This window comes from Syngnathoides biaculeatus, chromosome 12 (assembly GCF_019802595.1).
Source record: "Syngnathoides biaculeatus isolate LvHL_M chromosome 12, ASM1980259v1, whole genome shotgun sequence".
Taxonomy (NCBI): Eukaryota; Metazoa; Chordata; class Actinopteri; order Syngnathiformes; family Syngnathidae; genus Syngnathoides; species Syngnathoides biaculeatus.
Window position 1 is genome coordinate 4937813 of NC_084651.1, and position 18391 is coordinate 4956203.

The 18391-nt window shown below is 45.3% G+C and overlaps 2 protein-coding genes and 1 long non-coding RNA gene across 5 annotated transcripts; 2 read left to right on the forward strand and 1 right to left on the reverse strand.

Moving 5' to 3' along the window:
* Positions 1 to 385: 385 nt before the first annotated feature.
* On the reverse strand, positions 386 to 9984 carry LOC133509380 (tripartite motif-containing protein 16-like). Its single transcript, XM_061836265.1, has 8 exons — positions 9850 to 9984; positions 7636 to 8060; positions 6694 to 6789; positions 5889 to 6122; positions 3940 to 4099; positions 3743 to 3856; positions 1527 to 1663; positions 386 to 1254 (listed from the first exon to the last, which is right to left on the reverse strand). The coding sequence occupies exons 2-8, from the start codon at positions 8032 to 8034 to the stop codon at positions 871 to 873; spliced, it is 1524 nt and encodes a 507-aa protein (XP_061692249.1). The 5' UTR covers positions 8035 to 8060; positions 9850 to 9984; the 3' UTR covers positions 386 to 870.
* Positions 5306 to 6151, forward strand: LOC133509384 (uncharacterized). The gene is made up of 4 exons (XR_009797323.1): positions 5306 to 5576; positions 5715 to 5788; positions 5878 to 5933; positions 6024 to 6151. It is a non-coding gene; the product is annotated as an uncharacterized LOC133509384 (long non-coding RNA).
* Positions 9939 to 16055, forward strand: si:ch211-198a12.6 (uncharacterized protein LOC563253 homolog). Of its 3 annotated transcripts, none has more exons than XM_061836262.1 (3): positions 9940 to 10141; positions 12929 to 13042; positions 13506 to 16055. In XM_061836262.1, the coding sequence occupies exon 3, from the start codon at positions 13632 to 13634 to the stop codon at positions 15294 to 15296; it is 1665 nt and encodes a 554-aa protein (XP_061692246.1). In that variant the 5' UTR covers positions 9940 to 10141; positions 12929 to 13042; positions 13506 to 13631; the 3' UTR covers positions 15297 to 16055. The 3 variants fall into 3 exon arrangements, with proteins under 3 accessions (XP_061692248.1, XP_061692246.1, XP_061692247.1); XM_061836263.1 differs by lacking the exon at positions 9940 to 10141 and adding an exon at positions 10200 to 11325; XM_061836264.1 differs by lacking the exon at positions 12929 to 13042 and having other exon boundaries at positions 9939 to 10141.
* Positions 16056 to 18391: the final 2336 nt, after the last annotated feature.

Here is an 18391-nt window from a genome sequence, read left to right on the forward strand (position 1 = left end):
ATAGGCTGATAATAATGCAATTATATGCATTTAAAATAAAATAAGCCTTCATCCCTGGCAGCGGTCTACTTCCCTAATATTACCATTAAAAACAAAAATTAAAAAGTACATTAGCCCTGACCAGTTTAGGTGAGGGCCAGTAGAAATAAGTTGTGCATAGGTTTGAATGGGAAAGTCGGTCTGTTTATGTCCTGCGATTGGTCGGCGACCACTCCAAGGCGTAACCCACCTCTTGGCCAAAAGTCAGCCTCTCCCTGGCCGCAATGATAAGGACCGTAGATATTGGAGTAGAAAATGGATGGATGGATGATTATCATTAAATAATTGTAATTTAATGCTGGAGCCAGCAGGGACGATCCACAACTCATTCAACATTTGTCAGTTTAAATAATATTTATTAAAGTTGCAGTCATTTCACAAATTCATATAGGTAAACCTGCTCTGTGTAAGGATCAATTAAGCGATAAATCCATTGAAACTGGAAATTGCATAAATATCGTGTTGCTTATCGATCGAATCAAGTGGGGTACACGCAACAATTACGACATATTTTTACATTTTTTCTCTCTTTCAGTCCAAGTGAGCAAACTATCAGATTCTCAGATGTCTCTCACGAGTATCCTGAGTGATTGTCCTCTGTTGTGGCGTGCGCTGCCTCTCACTGGTCAGCCTTAGTACTGCGCCAGAGTTCAGGAAACACCAGGGTCAGTGTAGACATAGTGGATTGCTGTTTATTTTTGCACACCACCCACCATAAGATCAGTAAGCGCAGCAGTTGATTTTCTTCACTTGTGGTATCCCTCACGTACAAACTAGTGAAAATGTTGAAAAACTACCGTGTGTATCCAATTTGAAACAGTACTCAAGTGTCTACAGTCTAATGGTGCTACCGTAGCCCCACACACTGAAGGCCGGGTACAAAGGTTCAGTAAAAGTAGCGTGGACCTGGTGCAGAAGCTGCATGGCGTCGGACACGCTATAAAACCCCAGCACCCCCGCCGCGTGATCCAAGTAGACCCCGATGCGAGATGACCTCGACACGGGTAGGTCCAAGCTCTTGTTGTTGTGCACGAAGGAGAATTTGGACTCGGACAAGTAGAGGCTCCAGGATTTGTCGTTCCAGCCCAGGCTGCACAAGTTGTTGTTTCCTTTCCGGAAAATGCTCCTGTAGGTGACCGCCACGTCAATTTCTGATCCCTTCCAGCTCACCTCCCAGTAGTAGCGACTCCCAGCCAGGCCTTCTTTGCATAGCACCTTGAAACCAAGAGAAGGGGACACAATATCAGCTCCCGAGTTTAAGATACTTTTGAACTGTAAGACCCCCAGATTTCTGCTATTCACAACATGGTCCCATCATCCGCTGACCGTGAGGAACTTTATGATGTAACCCCCCCCCCCAAAAAAAAAAAAAAAACACATAAAACTTGAGAGTGGATGGTTGGATGGACACATAAAACACATGATACAGTGGGGGTGCAAATGATGAACCGCGATGTATCCTGAGTACACAAAGTATACGCGCTAACCTGCTGCCAGTGGTCAAACCGTTCCGGGTGATCAGGGTAATTCTTGGGCTCGCTCTTCATTGTGGCGGTCCGGTTCCCTTCAGAGAGGTGAAGGTTGCGGTGCACGGTGTTGACGTCCAGAATCGGCTGGAAAGAATCTGAACGGAACGACAGAAGCCATTGTCGTCGACCTTACGACCAAGATACTTTGAAATTGCCGTGGCGCACAAACGCCAGGAACACTTCGTGAAGATGTTTTGTTTTGTTAGGGCGTGTGAAGGGGGTCTTGGGGTGTACCAATTCCTGCTGCGCGTTAAAAATTGTTTAACACAATGGCTTTTGTTATAGCATTGCATAAACTAGTGTTTCCCAATCTTTAATGCGACAAGTTACAGAAGCATCAAACAAACATATCATCAAAAAAAAAGTGGATAAACTGATACACACAAGTACTTTCTGCCATCTAATGGAAGAGCATTTACCCAATTCTTCTGCCCTTCAGTGGCACACAAAAATTAAGAATACTGTACATTCATTATAATTAATACATAATTTTCTGTCGCGATGCAACAATACTAATATTGGTGCCTACGTTATACGCCTGTACGCTACTCATTACCTGGAAAAACACACTCATGCCCTGATGTACGCACTAATACTTCAAACGCAGACGACAACACCCTTGGGCAATTGCAAATCGTGTTCTACAGGGGTGTCGAATTCATTTTTGTCACGGGCCACATTGCTACGATTTCCCTCAGAGAGGGATGGTGAAACCGTAGAAAAGCTGAATCGCCTCATCATATTTACACATGAAATTTATGACCTAGTTTTGGAATCAGAAATCAAGCCAAATGTGTTTTTCAACCATTGTTCACGTTTGGTCACATAAAAATGCTGATAATTTCTCAACATTATCATTTACGGTATATGACAATTTGAAATGTTGAGACATATTTTCACGAGAATCACAGATTTTGACACCGATGATTTGCCTTCGCGGGCCGCATGAAATCATGTGGCGGGCCGGATCTGGCCCCCGGGCCTCGAGTTTGACAACTGTGCTCGACAAGATGGATGATGAACGCCGTTCTGGCGGCGACAAAGGCGGCCACCACCTCGCTAGCAGCGAGTTTCAGAACAATTAAGTGAAATTGGATATCACTGGCATCGGTCGCGTGCTGACAGTGGTTTGCGCATCCACCTCACGGTCACCGGTTTGGAATTCTCTTTCATGTTGACGTGTTTGACAAACCAGCAACTGTTGCGTCACAGACTTTATTGGAGTCAGTCATAACTGTTGCTCAAATGTCAATGGCATTTATTTATTACACTTCAGAGTTGTGGAGCGTCAGAGCACGTTCCTACACCAGTCGCAGGGCACACTTAGAGACAGACACCCATTCACGCCATCTCTGAGAGGGAGGTGAACCCAGCACTAGTGAGGATGAGCACTTCTAAACCTCTCTCTGGCGCGTTCTGAATAGCTCTCTCGAGTTGCTGCAGGGACACCTGTGTTTGTTTAAAGCGATTACGGTCTGTGGGTTTGTTTTCTCCCAGTTACCAAAACTTGTTCTGTCAGGTGTGTTATTATTGTAATACTGGTTTTTAGTTCCAGAGTCACTGATGGTGTAGTTGTACACACGCCTGACTTCGGTGGGGGCCGCGTGTGATCAATCCCCACTGAGTGATGGTGTCGATTTTCACCCTGCGACTGACTGGTGACCAGTTCAGGGTGTGGTCTGCCTTTTTGCCCGAAGCTAGCTGGGATAGGCTCCAGCTTTTCTGTGACCCTTGTGAGGTTAAGCGGCTTGGATAATGGATGGATGGATGGTTTTTCGTTCCTCCACCACTGTAGTACCATCTGAAGAGCCATGATTAGCTGTTTTCTAACAGAACAAATCCCACTTTGTTCTTTAGGATCTGTTTTTTTTTTTTTTTTTTTTTTTTTTTGGGGGGGGGCTTCATCTTTAGTTCCACAAAATAGGAATAAAAATTGAAGAAAAAGATGAACATAGAGAAAAGGTGTTCCAATATGTGAGGTAAATGATGTTTACACCTGATACTAACTGCTTTTCTGAACCGCCCGGACTTCCCAAAACAGTAAAACTGCACATTTAAAAATGGCCTTCTATTGCGCAACAAACCTGCTCTCTTGATATAACACACCGGTTACGTGGATGGATTATCTCCCCAAAGGAAAAGTAAACACAATATGACTTATTTATATGACTTACATCTCAAAAAATCCTCTCTCGTCTTTAGTTCTTCAATCAACCTTGGCTCGGTGAGAAACGATGACTCTCTCCTTGTTTTTTTCTCGCTTTCTTGCGTGACGTAGACTTCTTTCACTAGTGACAAACCAAGGAGAAAGTGACGGTTTAAGGAGAGAAGACAATTAATGGCGTGTCAAGCCGATGATAAATGTGCCGACCTGCTGCGGAGATTTTCGCCGTCTCCCTCTTGCTGACTTCCTCCACTTGCAATTTCAGGGCGGCGATGGCTCTCTTGGTGGCGTCGAAGGAGTAATTGGGCGCAACGCTGACGTTGTTCAGGTCCTCGTAACCCGAAGGGCCGGACAGAGATTGCCAGCTCTGGTAAGACACGAAGTGGAATGTATTGATGACGTCATTTCAAATCTACGTAAGTATTTGGGGCACAGGGGGAACTATAAATACAGCTGAGGAAAAAAATGAAGAGAACACTGCAAAATGATCAGTTTCTCTGAATTTGTTTACATTAAATGACCAGTTTTATTCTAAGCTACTCTGAACGGACATAATTCCCAAATTCCAAATACAGCCTTGCCTTCAGAAACACATTTTAATTCATTCCATAACCCCGCTAGAAACTAAATGCACTAAAATCATTTTTCCTGATTGAAATGAATGGTAACGCTATCAATCTGTCCAGAACCGGAGGAGAATATTTACAATACCCGAGACCTGTTGCGCTGTTGGTTGTCACAACAGACGAGCGAGATATTCAAAGAGGTTATTATATGGAATACAAACTGAAAAGACCAGAAAATATCGATGGATTTCGGCAATTAAACATGACGGACGGTGCCCAACCAAAATACACACACGCCTGTGTAACAATCACTTCATTTCATGTCGAAATTATTCTTCTTAATCTCAAATAACTAAAAAGTATTTAAAATGCCAAATTGGCTCATTTGAGAACAATGCGTGTTCAAAAAAAAACCTGTCTGTCGCAGACATTTACGGAGGTTAAGTGTGGCCGCAATCGCTTCCGTGTACGTTCCGTAGAGACGACTCTGTTCTTTTTTTTTTTTTTTTTCAATCATTGTTAATGAAAGCGAGTTCGTGTATAACCAGGGGTCATTTATTTAAATATTGGTATTTGTATTGAATACTAGCTGAAAAGATCGATGGATTCCGGCAAAGGTTAACGTGTGGCCGAACACGCTTCCGCGTTCACGAGCCGTCAAAACCGTCACTATGTCGGATTTATTCCTGATGAGAATAGATCCAGCAACCAAGTATTCGTATACGTCCAGACTTTTATATGCTTTCAAACTCGTCCGTGTAAATCTCGATGACTTACTCACCAGACACGTGTAGATCCAGTCGTCCAAGATTAATTAACAGTTCAATTTCTTATCGGCGAAAACATCGACTTCGGCATTAAATACAGGTCATCAATGCCGAGTTTATCTAACTTTTCCTCTTACCGTCATTTATTTTCACCTTCTAAATGTCTGACGGTATCGGACAAGACTCTGGGCGTCAAGCTACAAGACATATTGCCGTGTCGCCTCCAACCGACTTACCATTGAGCACTGCTTAGCTTGACCGGCAATATGGCGAGGTAAACAAAAGTCACGTGATTTGATGACGCAGTGCACGAGCGCTATAGTTGTGCCGCTCCTTCTCATTTACCTCCCTTGGCCACTGGGAGTCAGTAGTGGACATGCAGACACAAACAAAGAACACCAGTGCTGCTGCTACTGCTTCTTCTTCTACAGAACTACTTCTGTAAGTGACTCAGTCAGACGCTCCGATGAAATATTTGTCCTTTTTCATAAAGGATGAAGAACATATGCCTGTGAGTATTGTTATATTTATTAGCTCCGTACGTGTATTGCCCTACCAATTGTGTTATAATATCTGATGCTTCTAAAACGGCATCTAGCAATATTAACTGTCAATGTTGTTTTGCATTTTTTTTTTTTTACGCATTAAGCTAAACAGACCTTTTTAGGCAAAGCTATGTGATTGGTGGAAATCCAAAATGTGTCATTCTCTTCAACTTCAACTGTGAGTGGCATTAAACAGCCCAAAGCCTCAATTTTTTTTTTCCCAGAAAAATTGTTCAATATTCGTCCAATCTTCTCTTCTCTTTCAAGGTCATGCGCACCTGCAGAAAATGGATGTGGTCATCAGTGTGGGACAGCTTCTCCAGGTCGGTGTGTCTCTTCCTGAGCAGGGTGATCTCTTCCTCCAAGCGGTCCAGGAGAATCTCCCCGCGGTTCACCGTGCTCTTCTCGTGCAGGCGGACCATCTCCTTGACTTCGTTGTACTTCCTCTCTACGGAGAGCAGGAGCTCCGTGAAGATTCGCTCGTTTTCCTCCAGGACCGACTCAGCTGAGTGCTGACGTGATAGAAAAGTCACAAGAAGCACAGGCCTTTATTTCGAGTGGACATTCAATTCTTCTGTAAGACAAATAAACGCCTCCCCCTCCACCGATGCTAATGAATAAGTATCTGTGGTGTGGATGGTTGAACACAAATAGTGGGGCAACACATATAGAGAGATAATATAACAATAGTGACTGACAAATATTCTTTATCCTGTGTGAAGGACCAATATTACTGAGGATTTTTGGCCACCTCCGTGTATGTCTATATTTTACTACCCCCTTGTGGACAACACACACACATACACCAGAAGGAGAGAGTGAATTTAAGCAGAAACTTTTGAATTCTCAACATTCCATTTAATTATGTCATTACGGTACATTTATATCAAACAAAAAAAAAAAACACAGCCTTATGGTGTGCTATTTTTCATCATTAACATTTAATTGTAGGGGTGGGGCATAGGCTGGAACCGATCAATGGTATTTCTATTCATTTCAATGGGGAAAGATGATTTATGAATTCAACTTTTACCTCATTCTATCGCAAAACGTTTCCCGGTGACAGTAATTGAAGGACGTTACCTTCACAGCTTCCACGGCTTGTCGGAGATCCTGCCACTTTTTGACCCTCTCGTCAATCCTGTGCTGGGATTTATGCAGTGTGGTGCCGAGTTGTTTCTATGGGGAAAAAAAAAATAATAATAAATATATATATATATATATATATATATATATATATATATATATATATATATATATATATACATAATATACATAATATTACCATCAAACACATTCTCCCACAAAAATGTTAGGGATGCTGTGCTAATCTAACATGAAATTTATTATGGACATAATTTAAAAACAATAAGCAGTAAGAGTGTCAAACTTCCATCCATCCATTTTTTTTGCTGCTTATCCTCACAAGGGTTGCGGGGAGTGCTGGAGCCAATTCCAAAATATGAACAGCATGATCGACGGGGGACGGCACGGTGGGCTCAGCTGGTAAAGCGTTGGCCTCACAGTTCTGAGGACCCCGGATCGATCCTGGCATCGCCTGCATGGAGTTCGCATGTACTTCCCGCACTCTGGTTTTCTCCCACATCCCAAAAAGGTGCAACATTAATTGGACACTCTAAATTGCCCCTAGGTGTGATTGTGAGTGCGGCTGTTTGTCTCGATGTGCCCTGCAATTGGCTGGCAACCAGTTCGGGGTGTACCCCGCCTCCTGCCCGTTGACAGCTGGGATGGGCTCCGGCACTCCCCGCGACCGTCGTGAGGATAAGCGGCAAAGAAAATGGACGGATGGATGATCGACGGGACTGTTTAAGTACCATTTCTGCTGTTTAGCTCCACGTTAGAGAACAGCAAGTTGTACAAAAAGTACATTCAAAAGTGTATGAAAGGTCAAATTCAATTCATCTGATAAATGTGCGAGTCTATTTTTTTTGGGGGGTAATGTTGAAATATCACCCCAAATTCCGACATCCCCAACTTTTTATGATTAGCGTGGAGTCACCTCACCTGTTTCTCGGTCCTCTCGGTTCCAGCCGGAACGATGTCGTGGTGCTTGTGCTCGTCCATCATGCACAGGACGCACACGGACGTCTGGTCGGTGCGACAGAAGGCCTCCAGCAGCTTGTCGTGCTGAGCGCAGATCTTCTCCCTCATCTGGCCCGTCGCTTTGACCAGCTTGTGCTTCATCAACGCCGGGTAGTCGTAGTGAGATTGGAGGTGGGTTTCGCAGTAAGACGCCAGGCACACCAAGCAGGACTTCTCGGCCTTCTGCTTCCTGGTGGTGCAGAAGTCGCACAGGACCTCGCTGTGTTTGGCCTGCATCCTGTTCTGGTTGCGGCCGGTGGAGCGACGGGTCCTATCCTCGGCGCTGTATCGGTCTAAATCCAGAGTGCTGGGGTGCGACATTTTGCCTTGGAGTCAGAAATGATGTCCTGTTCAAATTAAAGTAGGGAAAAAAAAAACCAAAACAATAGCGATATAAAAACAATACAATTGAAGGAGAGGTCTGGTGTGATTTCCTGACGTTAACGGCTTCAATGAAACTGTGTGACTGACACAGTGGGTGACAGAATGTGAGCTATGTGCTCTGTTCGCACTGTAAAACCAGTATTCCCACTCGGGAGAATGGGCGGGTGCGCTACCTGAAACTACGACAAACAACACGTGACTTTAAATGTCCACGTACTCGCTAAACAACACAGACAGAAACCAGAGACAAAAATGATACCCATGTGATTTTTTTTTAAAACGAAAATTGGTAAAATATTCTTTGCAAATGTACTGTACCTTAAAGGTTACATACAACTTCACTGTACTTAACAAATATACTGTCATGGATTGAAAAATAAAAGTTAAAGCCATTGTAACATTTACAAGAATTAAACAATTGGTTATGATATTTATTACCAGTGTTGGGTAATAACTAATTACATCTAACTACATTCTGTAATTTATTTACTAAATGTATGTACTGTACTGCTATTGTAATCCATTACATCATTGGGATCAAATGTGTAATTAAAATAGAGTTGTTTATAGAAATTTCCATGCAGCTATTTTTCACATAACTTCCTCGTTCTGAAGCCGATGCTTGTGATTGGCTGTCGCTGGTCATGTGGATTTTCACCGGAGTCCCAAACATGCCGTATTTTTCCAAAAAGCCACATTGTCGGCCAAACTATTAATTTGTTAGAGATTTTGAAAAGGTTAGAACAATGACTTTTGAATAGTTTGTTTTTCATAATTTTTTAACTTTTATTTTTAATGGAACATTTGCTTATATGGTTTGTCAGAAGAAACAATGTTGTGAAATTGTGCACATTTTTGGTCAACATGGTATGGTGACTTTCCGCATGCTGTATACATCCATCCATCCATTTTCTTAGCCGCTTATCCTCACAGGGGTCGTGGGGAGTGCTGGAGCCTATCCCAGGTGCCAAAGGGCAGGAGGCGTGTACACCCTGAACTTGCTGCCAGCCAATCACAGGCCACAGTCACACTACAAACCTACCGGCAATATAGAGTGTCCAATTAATGTTGCATGTTTTTGGGGGATGTGGGAGGAAACCGGAGTGCCCGGAGAAAACCCACGCAGGCACGGGGAGAACATGCAATCTCTACACAGGTCCTCAGAACTGTTATGCCAACGCTTTACCACGGTTCTGCCTGCTGTATACATATAATCCATAAAACATTTGATCACTTCAACCACGTTTTGTAATCAGTATACTGCATAATGTGGTTAAATCCCAAAACATTATGGCAATTTTAATCCACTTTTTACTTTTTTTATGTTTTTTTTTTTCAACAAGATGGGATAAAAGCTTCCCCACCGCCATTTCATCATCGTTCATTCATTGATACTGATGTTAACATATCCCAAAATACAAATCCAATCCACCATTTTCTTCTACTTTACACCTTTATGATGTCATGTTAATATGATTACAAGTGTTTGTGCCCCTCGGATGCCCGGAATAAGGAAAAGCATCTTTTTTTTTTTTAAAATATTAAAACTAAGTGAAAGACTACAACAATACACTTATAAATTATGCGTTTAAAATCAGTGAGTGTTTTTACAGACACCCTATAAGGGGAAAACGCTCACAAAAAAACAACATTGATCCACGGAACACCTCTGATTGTAAAATGTTATAAAGGCTGCTTTTACTTGAAAGATCCCGAGGGCCCGTGCCCACTATGATGTGGCCGGTTTCGTACCTTGACGCGCTGCTCCCCGGCTGCAGGAGGCGGTAGCGACCCGCGTGGCGTGTGGAGACGACAACATTTTACTCGTCGCTAAAGTGCGTCGGCGCCCCAACGTTGGCGCCAGATGAGCACAGTGTGGAGCCAGCTCGGCGTAGCGCGATAGTGGATCAGCCAGGACGCCGGACGCAACACAACGACGGATCAGACCCGACTCAAAACAAGCCCGACTTTCTCTTCTCTTTCTATACACGCGAGCGATCCCTTGGTTTTGTTTCATAGTTCCACGCCAGAATAAGGAACAAAGGTGGGTGGGTGCATATGCCTTTGCAACATATCAAAATGGGGTGATATTGTGCCCCTTAATTGCTGGATTATTAACAAATATTGGATCATCTCATGAGGCGAGGGGAGCACCGAGTTGGGGAAATGAGTCCGATCGTTGCACGGATGCTTGCTTAGTTCTGGTCTTTCGTGCAGCCTGCGAACTCTTGTCATGGAAAAATACAGGGCCTCGACCCCACTATGCACATTGTCCCATTATTATTGTTATATTATTAGAGTCCTTAAAAGCGAAATGATCCCTCCCTGTCTCGTTCTCTGTCGATTGTTTATTTTATAGTCGTTTTCATAGTTGCAGTCCTGCATTAACGATGTCGTCCGTGTGGAAATAACGTCCAATTCCATAAGCGCAGGATAGTGTGGTGCAACGGTTTGTTGAAATAAAAAAAGTGCTTTGATGTTCAAAGTCTTCACCTGGGGCTCCGGGTGGGTACCTGCGAGCCGGTGCGGTGGCTAAGCCGACGGGTTAGCTTTGGCACCGCGGCTACGTAGCCAACACGCTAACGTCGACCGGAGCTGGCTAGCCAGTGAGGCCGCCATTGAACGCCGGTGCCGCAGTCCAGCGACACCGGCGGAACGTGCTGAATACAAAGTTTGAACCGAGCTGCGGTGTTTTTTTTTTTTTAAAGCTTAAAACGGTTATTAAAATACGAGATGTGTTCATGGGTTGTAGCGCTACCTGTGCGGTCGTTTCAACCGTAAAAACAACTTTTTACTAGCTTTCCCCTCCCTCGCTGTTAGTCATCTTTGTCCTAGCTGAACTCTTATTAGCTTGCTATCTTTAACATTAGCTTCCGAGACAGAGCCAGATCCTAAATATTATTATATTACTCGTTGTTTTTCAAAGATAGATCTTTGACAAGACGTTCGTGTTTTCTCACATGGAAGACGCTGGGCGGTTGACTTATTTGGACATGGCTCGGGGCTTTGCCGCCTGCATCCAATGCGGTTTGGGGAGGGCGGAAGCTAAGTTGGCTTACGTTAGCTCGCGGCAGCCATCTTAAGCGAGCATTGTAGCTGCTGCGGTGGCACGACAAGATGGCCTGTTAATAAGCGCCGAAGAGGACCGTTTCCGTGTCGTCGACCTCGCCCTTGATTCGCATCGAAACATTTTTCGCCACCCCTCATTTTCGTTAGGTTTTCCCTGGCGTAAGTATCACGGTCTGTCACTTCACGTCCTTTGGTGTTTTTTTTTTTTTTTTTTACATTTGCTACGAAGCTAGTTAGCGTGGGTTGCTAAATGGCGACCACTTAGCGGCTAACAATGCTGCGGTGGCGTTAACCAGTTCCCTCACGACCGTAGCCAGCTAACTAGCGGCTACCGAGAGCTATTCGGAGCCGTTCCCGGGGAGAGGCTAGCGAGCCGCTGGTGCGACGTTTTTTTGAAATAATAAAACGCCACTTTGACAACGCCCGGTGCTGAAAAGTGGATGCGGTGTCGGCTGGCGAACAAAGAGACGCGCATCATTGAAGCGGTTTAGACCGGCTGGGCTGTCGCTTTGCGGATTAAACGCCACTCGAGGGCCCCCCCATTACAATTTTGGCTACTTTGATGCTGTTTAGCTCGTCGTAACTGCTAACGTAGCCTGCTAATTGACGCGTAGCCTGCATATTTGCTTTGGAGACTCGGAGGTGGGTTCGCCTGCTGTCCACTACAACGCATTTCTATAATCTTAACTGTCAAAAAAAATATATATGCGAGTATTTGTCATTGGGTGCCCCGTATTGAGCAGATGTTACGTTAACATAACCTCCGTTTTTACGCCGTTGTTGACAATTCCCCCCCCCCCCATTTACTCACACTTTGTGTTTGCGTGATCGTGGGTTAAAGACGCGATAAGTTGTGACCCGGTTTTCTTGTCATGATTGTTGGAGGAAAAGCATTAATCAGAAGTGTAAATCAAAGCAATACGCCTTCGTTAATGTAGATTAAAACGAGATGATTTATTTTCAGGGCAGATATAGATTATTAGGAGTTAAGTAGTTCGTCAGATGATTTTTGGAGCAGATATATGAGGAAATATTGTCAAAATCAGCAGCATGCCTATAAAGTTAAATGAAGAGTTGCAGCGATTAATTGACAATTATTTTTGATTCTTTGATTGTCCAGTCCTTCAGTGATGAGTCATATAAGTAGCACCCTAAAGTTTTGCACAGTACATTTTCCAAAAGTTCCAACAGAAACTTGTCTTTCACTGGTTGTTGTTTTAAAACAAATTGCACCATTTCTTTTAAACTGAAAATATATTTCCCTGAAGTTTACCAAGGTTTCTCCATCAGATGTCTCTGCATCAAACACACCGCCTGGTACTAAAAAAATTATGCGTATATGACAACTGATTTAGCTACATTAGCATTGCATGATTTATTCACTCTGCTGTCACGTAAATTGATCTTATAATTTAAAGTTAAGGCGCGTCCCGCGGGTTTGTTGAGCGAGAGAAACCTTCGTTGGGGCCTTTCCTTTTGTGAAGATGTATATTAAAGCAATAAGATGAGTCACGGAGCCTCCTCACAGTTCAACTATTCATTAGTTGATGGTAGACTAGACACCGCCGCGATTCTTTTCTGGCTTCTGTGGTCGGACTGGACTCAACCAGTCTTTGTTCAGTTCCTGCTCATTTTTTTTTTTTTTTCCCCTTTCTTCCAAGTTTTCCCTCTGATTATGATGAAACGTCTTTGCTGTTCTTGTTTTTCTCGACCTCGCATGCAAAGATGGTAGAATAAATATTAAAGTTGAAATCTTTTGCAGATATCGGAGCGTTCCTGTGATCGCCACGGGAACAGATCTGGCTCAACTCCTCTCTTTATTTTTATTTTTTTATTATTTCCCCCTCAAACAAGCAATCAATCAAAGACACTTGAGGCAAGTATGTCCCCCTCGGAGCGGAATGGAAATTTTAAAAACTTGTCACACGACTGCTTCGTTGTTTTTATTGTTTCAAACAACTGCCCGTGAACGTTTTTATCGAGTTTCTTACCGGTATAGCGACACGGCAGATTTTTATGAGGCGCAGGCGGGCAAGCGCACAATTTCAGCGTGGCTAGCTGTATTAGTTATGCGAAACGCCAACTGCAAGACTCGGTCGACTTGTTCTACTGAAGCTTTTTGTTTTTCTAATGGTGCTCTGAAGCCAGTGATGCGTAATCGTCTCTCGAAGGGAAATTGAGATCTGTACTTTGTTTCAACAAAGGGAAATTTCTGCTAGTTTTCATAACTCACTGAAAATAATACCGACCTCCAAGAGTTGTATGCCCTATTCCGCGCAGTTCACCATTTCAAACTCGACAATATGGTTTAACGTTGCTACGTTGTCACCCTCATCCAGGTCTGCGCGCTGACAAACGGCACCGGCGCCGCGCTCGACCGAACCAGGATCGATACCCAGTTTCATACGTAGTCGAGTTACCGTCCGGCAGAAAAAACGGAGGTCGTGGGGCTGGAGTGTGTGCTCATGGCGGAGTCGGAGACTGAATGTGACACGCCCGGCCTCGACACGCTTGGGTCGGAGTGCGTCATAGCCCACAGCCATGTCGACCTGCACTATGGAGCCGAGACCGAAATCATGACCGAGGAGAAGCGCGGTCTGGAGTTGGAGATCCACGGCACCGAACTCAAGATCCAAGGGCTGGGGACGGACCTCGGCGCCGTGACGTGCGTGGACGCCATCGTGGAGACGGACCACGATTACATCAAGGTGGAGCACGACGACATGCACTGCTTCGCCGGCGCCGAGATCAAGACGTCGTCGGGCGAGGCGCTCCTCGGGGAGGTGCTGCTCAAGGCCAACGAGCACGAGATCAAAGTGGAGTCTGACCACGGCGGCGAGCTGACGGTGGAGTCCGAGAACGGCGTCATCATCCACGAGGCGCACGGCCTGCAGTGCAACGAGTGCGGCGAGATCTTCGGCAGCATCTCCGACCTGCACCAGCACTTTGAGATCCACAAGGACCTCAACCCGTACATCTGCGTCCACTGCGGCGAGAGCTTTGCGGTGGAGGCCAGTCTCAAGCAGCACATGAAGATCCACATGAAAGAGAAGCCCTACGTGCCCCCGGGCGTGGAGATCATGGGCAAGGACGTGATCGACGCCTTCAGCCTCAAGTCCCACCAGATGATCCACCTGCCCGACAAGCCGCACCGCTGCACCGAGTGCGGCAAGAGCTTCGCCGCCGCCATCACCCTGCGCGAACACATGAAGATGCATTCGGAAGACAAGCCCTACAAGTGCACCCAGTGCCGGAAGAGCTTCGTCCGCAGGAGGCACCTGAAGAAGCACCAGGAGGTCCACGCCCGCGAGAAGCCGTACACGTGCGGCCAGTGCGGCAAAGGCTTCGCCACCACCTCCAACCTGAAGCAGCACCAGAAGACCCACGCGGCCCACGCCGCCGTGGTGCTCAGCGAAAAGCCCCACCGCTGCGCGCAGTGCGGCAAGTGCTTCGCCGCCGCCGCCACCCTGCGGGAGCACCAGCGGGTCCACTCGGGCGAGAAGCCGTACAAGTGCAACATGTGCCGGAAGAGCTTCGTGCGCAAGCGCCACCTGAAGAAGCACCAGCAGGTCCACGCCGGGGGCAAGCCCTACACGTGCAGGCACTGCAACAAGGGCTTCAACCACTCCTCGTCCCTGTCGCGCCACCACAAGACCCACTTGCAGGGGCCCGTGTTCTCGGCGCCCCAGCCCGGGAAGCCCATGGCCTTCGGGAGCCCCCCCAAGCAGAGGGTCCACCTGCAGGGGGAGAAGCCCTACATGTGCCACCACTGCGACAAGGGCTTCAACCATTCCTCGTCCCTGTCGCGGCACCAGAGGGTCCACTCCGAGGGGAAGGGCTACACCTGCGGCCACTGCGGGAAGGTCTTCAACCACTCGTCGTCGCTGGCGCGGCACCAGAGGGTCCACCTGGAGATCAAGCAGGAGGCGGCCCCGCAGTCGCCGCCGCTGCCCCTGCCGCTCCCGTCGGCCGAGCAGTACGGCGCCATCCCCTCCCCCAAGGTCTTCCCCAACAACGCCTTCCCCAAGCAGCACCTCCTCTCCGAGAAGCCCTACCGCTGCACCCAGTGCGGGAAAGGCTTCAACCATTCCTCCTCCCTCTCGAGACACCACCGGATCCACTTGGAGTGAGCGCTCGGCAGACGAAACCCCCCGTCCCCCACCCTCCCGCGCGCTTCTCGTCTAACTCTTTACTGCCTCCGCCGCAAGACCAGTCAGGCTGACTCCTATGGATGTAAATGTGGTCGGAAGACGGACGTGACTGGAAGGACTGATTGGTCGTCGGCTTAGATTTTTTTTTTTTGTTGTTTTTCTCGCTTGCGCAGGAACTCTATTTTGAACACTTTTAAAAGGAAATAATGAAATAAAATAAAAAATAAAAAAGTTCCCCAATCTTTTTGGTTGAACCTCCGCTCAGAAAGCCACAGGAGCGCGTTCGACTCGGTTCGTTCGATGCCGTCAACTCACCGGAACTCAAAACGATTCATCCCCCCCCCCCCCCACCCTTGTAATCCTGTGTGAAGCAAAATCCTCTGTAAATACATGTCGATTTCTTTTATATATGTATAGGTGACTAGTGTGCTGTTCTCCCCCCCCCCCCCCCCCAAAAAGAAAAATGACATTTTTGATAGTAAGACCGACTGAGGTTGTCCCACCCCACCCCCCGGCTCCCCCTTTTTCAGACTGAGTTTCGGGTGTTCAAAAAGCCGCAGTTGAATTTGCCACAGTGTATATTTATGAGGTTATTTTCTTGTATGTCGACCACGGCGCGGTATTGTACAGAGAGCAATATTGGCTTGACGCCCCCCCGACGCAATAACTTTCGCCCGCGAGACAATTCCTGAAAGAATAAAAAACACCTTCTGGTTAGCATATTCCACCAGTCTCCTTTTCTTGGCTTATTATTATTATTTTTTTTTTTTATATTTCTTTTCCCTCCTGAGACTAAAACTTAACCTGTTCATAGACTCGGTAGCAGTTTACTCATGTCGATTATCATGAGCTGATCTAAAAGAATTGTGCAAACTAAAAAAAAATGACAAAAAAATATAAGAGGAAAGCAGACTTTTTAAAGACTGGTTTGCGCTTGGCTCACGTTTAAAAAAATAATTTTACAAACATATTTTTTTAGATATGGCTTGGGTTGTATGGAAGGGAGCAAAGAGATGTTTTTATGGGAGAGGGCACGAGAAGCAATATTTTTCCCCTTTTTTTTTATAATTTTTGGCTTCAATGTGTAGCATAGCGTTTTCTTGTGTTAGCTAGGTGCCTTATTGCATGCTGTGTAGAAATGGATGCAGAGCGATTAATTGGTGAAAAAAAAAGTAAAGGACTTTTTTTTAAAAATTCTCATTCATACCCTTAACTTTTTTTTTTTTTTGCTTTGATGTATTCAATCATGTTTACACTGTCCTTATTTTCCCGTTTCTGTTTATTGTGAATGTCGAAATTTTTGAGAGGAAAAGAAAAATGTAAAGGAATCCATGCAGGCTTCTCTTAAAGGGCAAACCTTGTAACATCTTCCCACTTTTTATTATTATTTTTTTTTCTGAGTGGCACATATATGGATTAATAAAGGTCGTTGACTCTCCCATGGTGTCCTGCGAGGTTTTGATTTTGCTTGTTGCCCGTTTGCGTATCGACCTTGATTTTTGCACTTTCGAGGAAAGTCGCACGTGAAACTATTTGTTGCACTACCTCGGTAATCCTGCAGGTGTCGCTCTTGCCCTGTAAAACCGCGCTCGGTGCCTGCAGGTGTTGACGCATCTCCTTTGCCCAGATTTACTAGTCCAGACCACATGAGGAGGAATTCCTGACCTTTCCCACACTTGTGGGTTTACATTCCGTCTTGGTCGGTTGAGGTTCACTCTCAAGGCTGTAATCAGCTTTTATCAGATGTCTGGGTCCGCTTCACATCTTTATTATAATTGTTTTTTTTTTTTTTGTTTTTTTTAAAACATGCTTTTTGCACACTTTTATTTTGAAAATGAATACCTAATGCAGTCGATTGAAATTCTGCAGAATATTTTTTTTATGTCCCACAAGTTAATTATGTAAAGATGGCTAAAGAATGGTGAAGCTATGATGATGCTAATGGTTAATTGTTCAAAATATGAAACCCCTTCGCATGAAAACATTAATATGGCGTCATTTACAGAGTACACCGCACACGCGATATCTTCACTTACAAATCACATCACCTCACCAAAAACTACGGTAATTTCCGGACAATAGGGCGCACCTGATTAAAAGCCTCACCGGGCACATTTGTAAAGGAAATACCATTTGGTACATACATACGCCGCACCTGCCCACTTTGAAGCCAGATATTTACAAAGACGGTACACAGAGTTTTAAACACTATACACCGCCGTAGCTTAGTGGTTTAGAGGATCGGTTTGGTAAACCAGGGGTTGTGAGTTCGCTTCTCACTGGGGGCTTCACTCCCTGAGAGGGGTTGCAGCAGGAAAGACATCTGGCGTTAAAAACTGTGCCAAACAAATATGAACGTTCATCTGAGATGTCACACTGTGGCGACAACTAACGGGACAAGCTGAAATAAAACTTAACTCTTACCTTAGCTTTTCTTTCCAAACAGTGCCTGCGACGCGGCAGCAACATGCTAGCACAGCGCTAACAGGGCTGGTTAAAAAAAAAAAAGACAAACCTGTATAAAAAAATATCACTGAGACGCAGCAGTAACACAGCAGCAACATGGTAGCACAGCGCTAACAGGGACGGTTAAAAAAAACCAACAACATACCGGTAAAAATCACCGAGATGCGGCAGTAACATAGCAGCAATACGCTAGCACAGCACTAATGCTAGCGCAGCGTAACAGAGCCGGTTAATTAAAAACATACCAGTAAAAGTCACTTCCTCGGCACATGTATTCCAGCGGTCTGACGCTTACCTTTTCAGCCCGAGTGCCCCCTTGCGGCCGTTAGGAAAAAAATGCATAAATTAGCCACATAACCGCATAAACCGCAGGGTTGCAAGCGTGTGGGGGGGAGGAGGGGGGGAGAAGTCGCGTTTATAATTCGGAAATCACGGTAGATGTGCGTCATCGTAGGCTATCAAGACTGTACATGGAATTAAGATTTTGGACGCAATGTCAGAGTTACAGCAAAACGTTGGCGAACTATGCAAAAAAGTTTGATGCCTCACAAACTTCAGATTGAAATCCAACAGGATAAAGTAGTGGAATCGTACTGCGCATGTAAAGC

What these genes read in the sequence shown, in the direction of transcription:
- LOC133509380 (XM_061836265.1), bottom strand. Translation starts at nt 8,034, where the DNA reads ATGTCGCACCCCAGCACTCTGGATTTAGACCGATACAGCGCCGAGGAT. An exon ending in AAGCCGTGGAAGCTGTGAAG is followed by an intron (nt 6,123 to 6,693) that starts GTAACGTCCTTC and finishes CTATCACGTCAG; the next exon opens with CACTCAGCTGAGTCGGTCCT. An exon ending in GGCGAAAATCTCCGCAGCAG is followed by an intron (nt 3,857 to 3,939) that starts GTCGGCACATTT and finishes GTTTGTCACTAG; the next exon opens with TGAAAGAAGTCTACGTCACG.
- si:ch211-198a12.6 (XM_061836264.1), top strand. Translation starts at nt 13,632, where the DNA reads ATGGCGGAGTCGGAGACTGAATGTGACACGCCCGGCCTCGACACGCTT.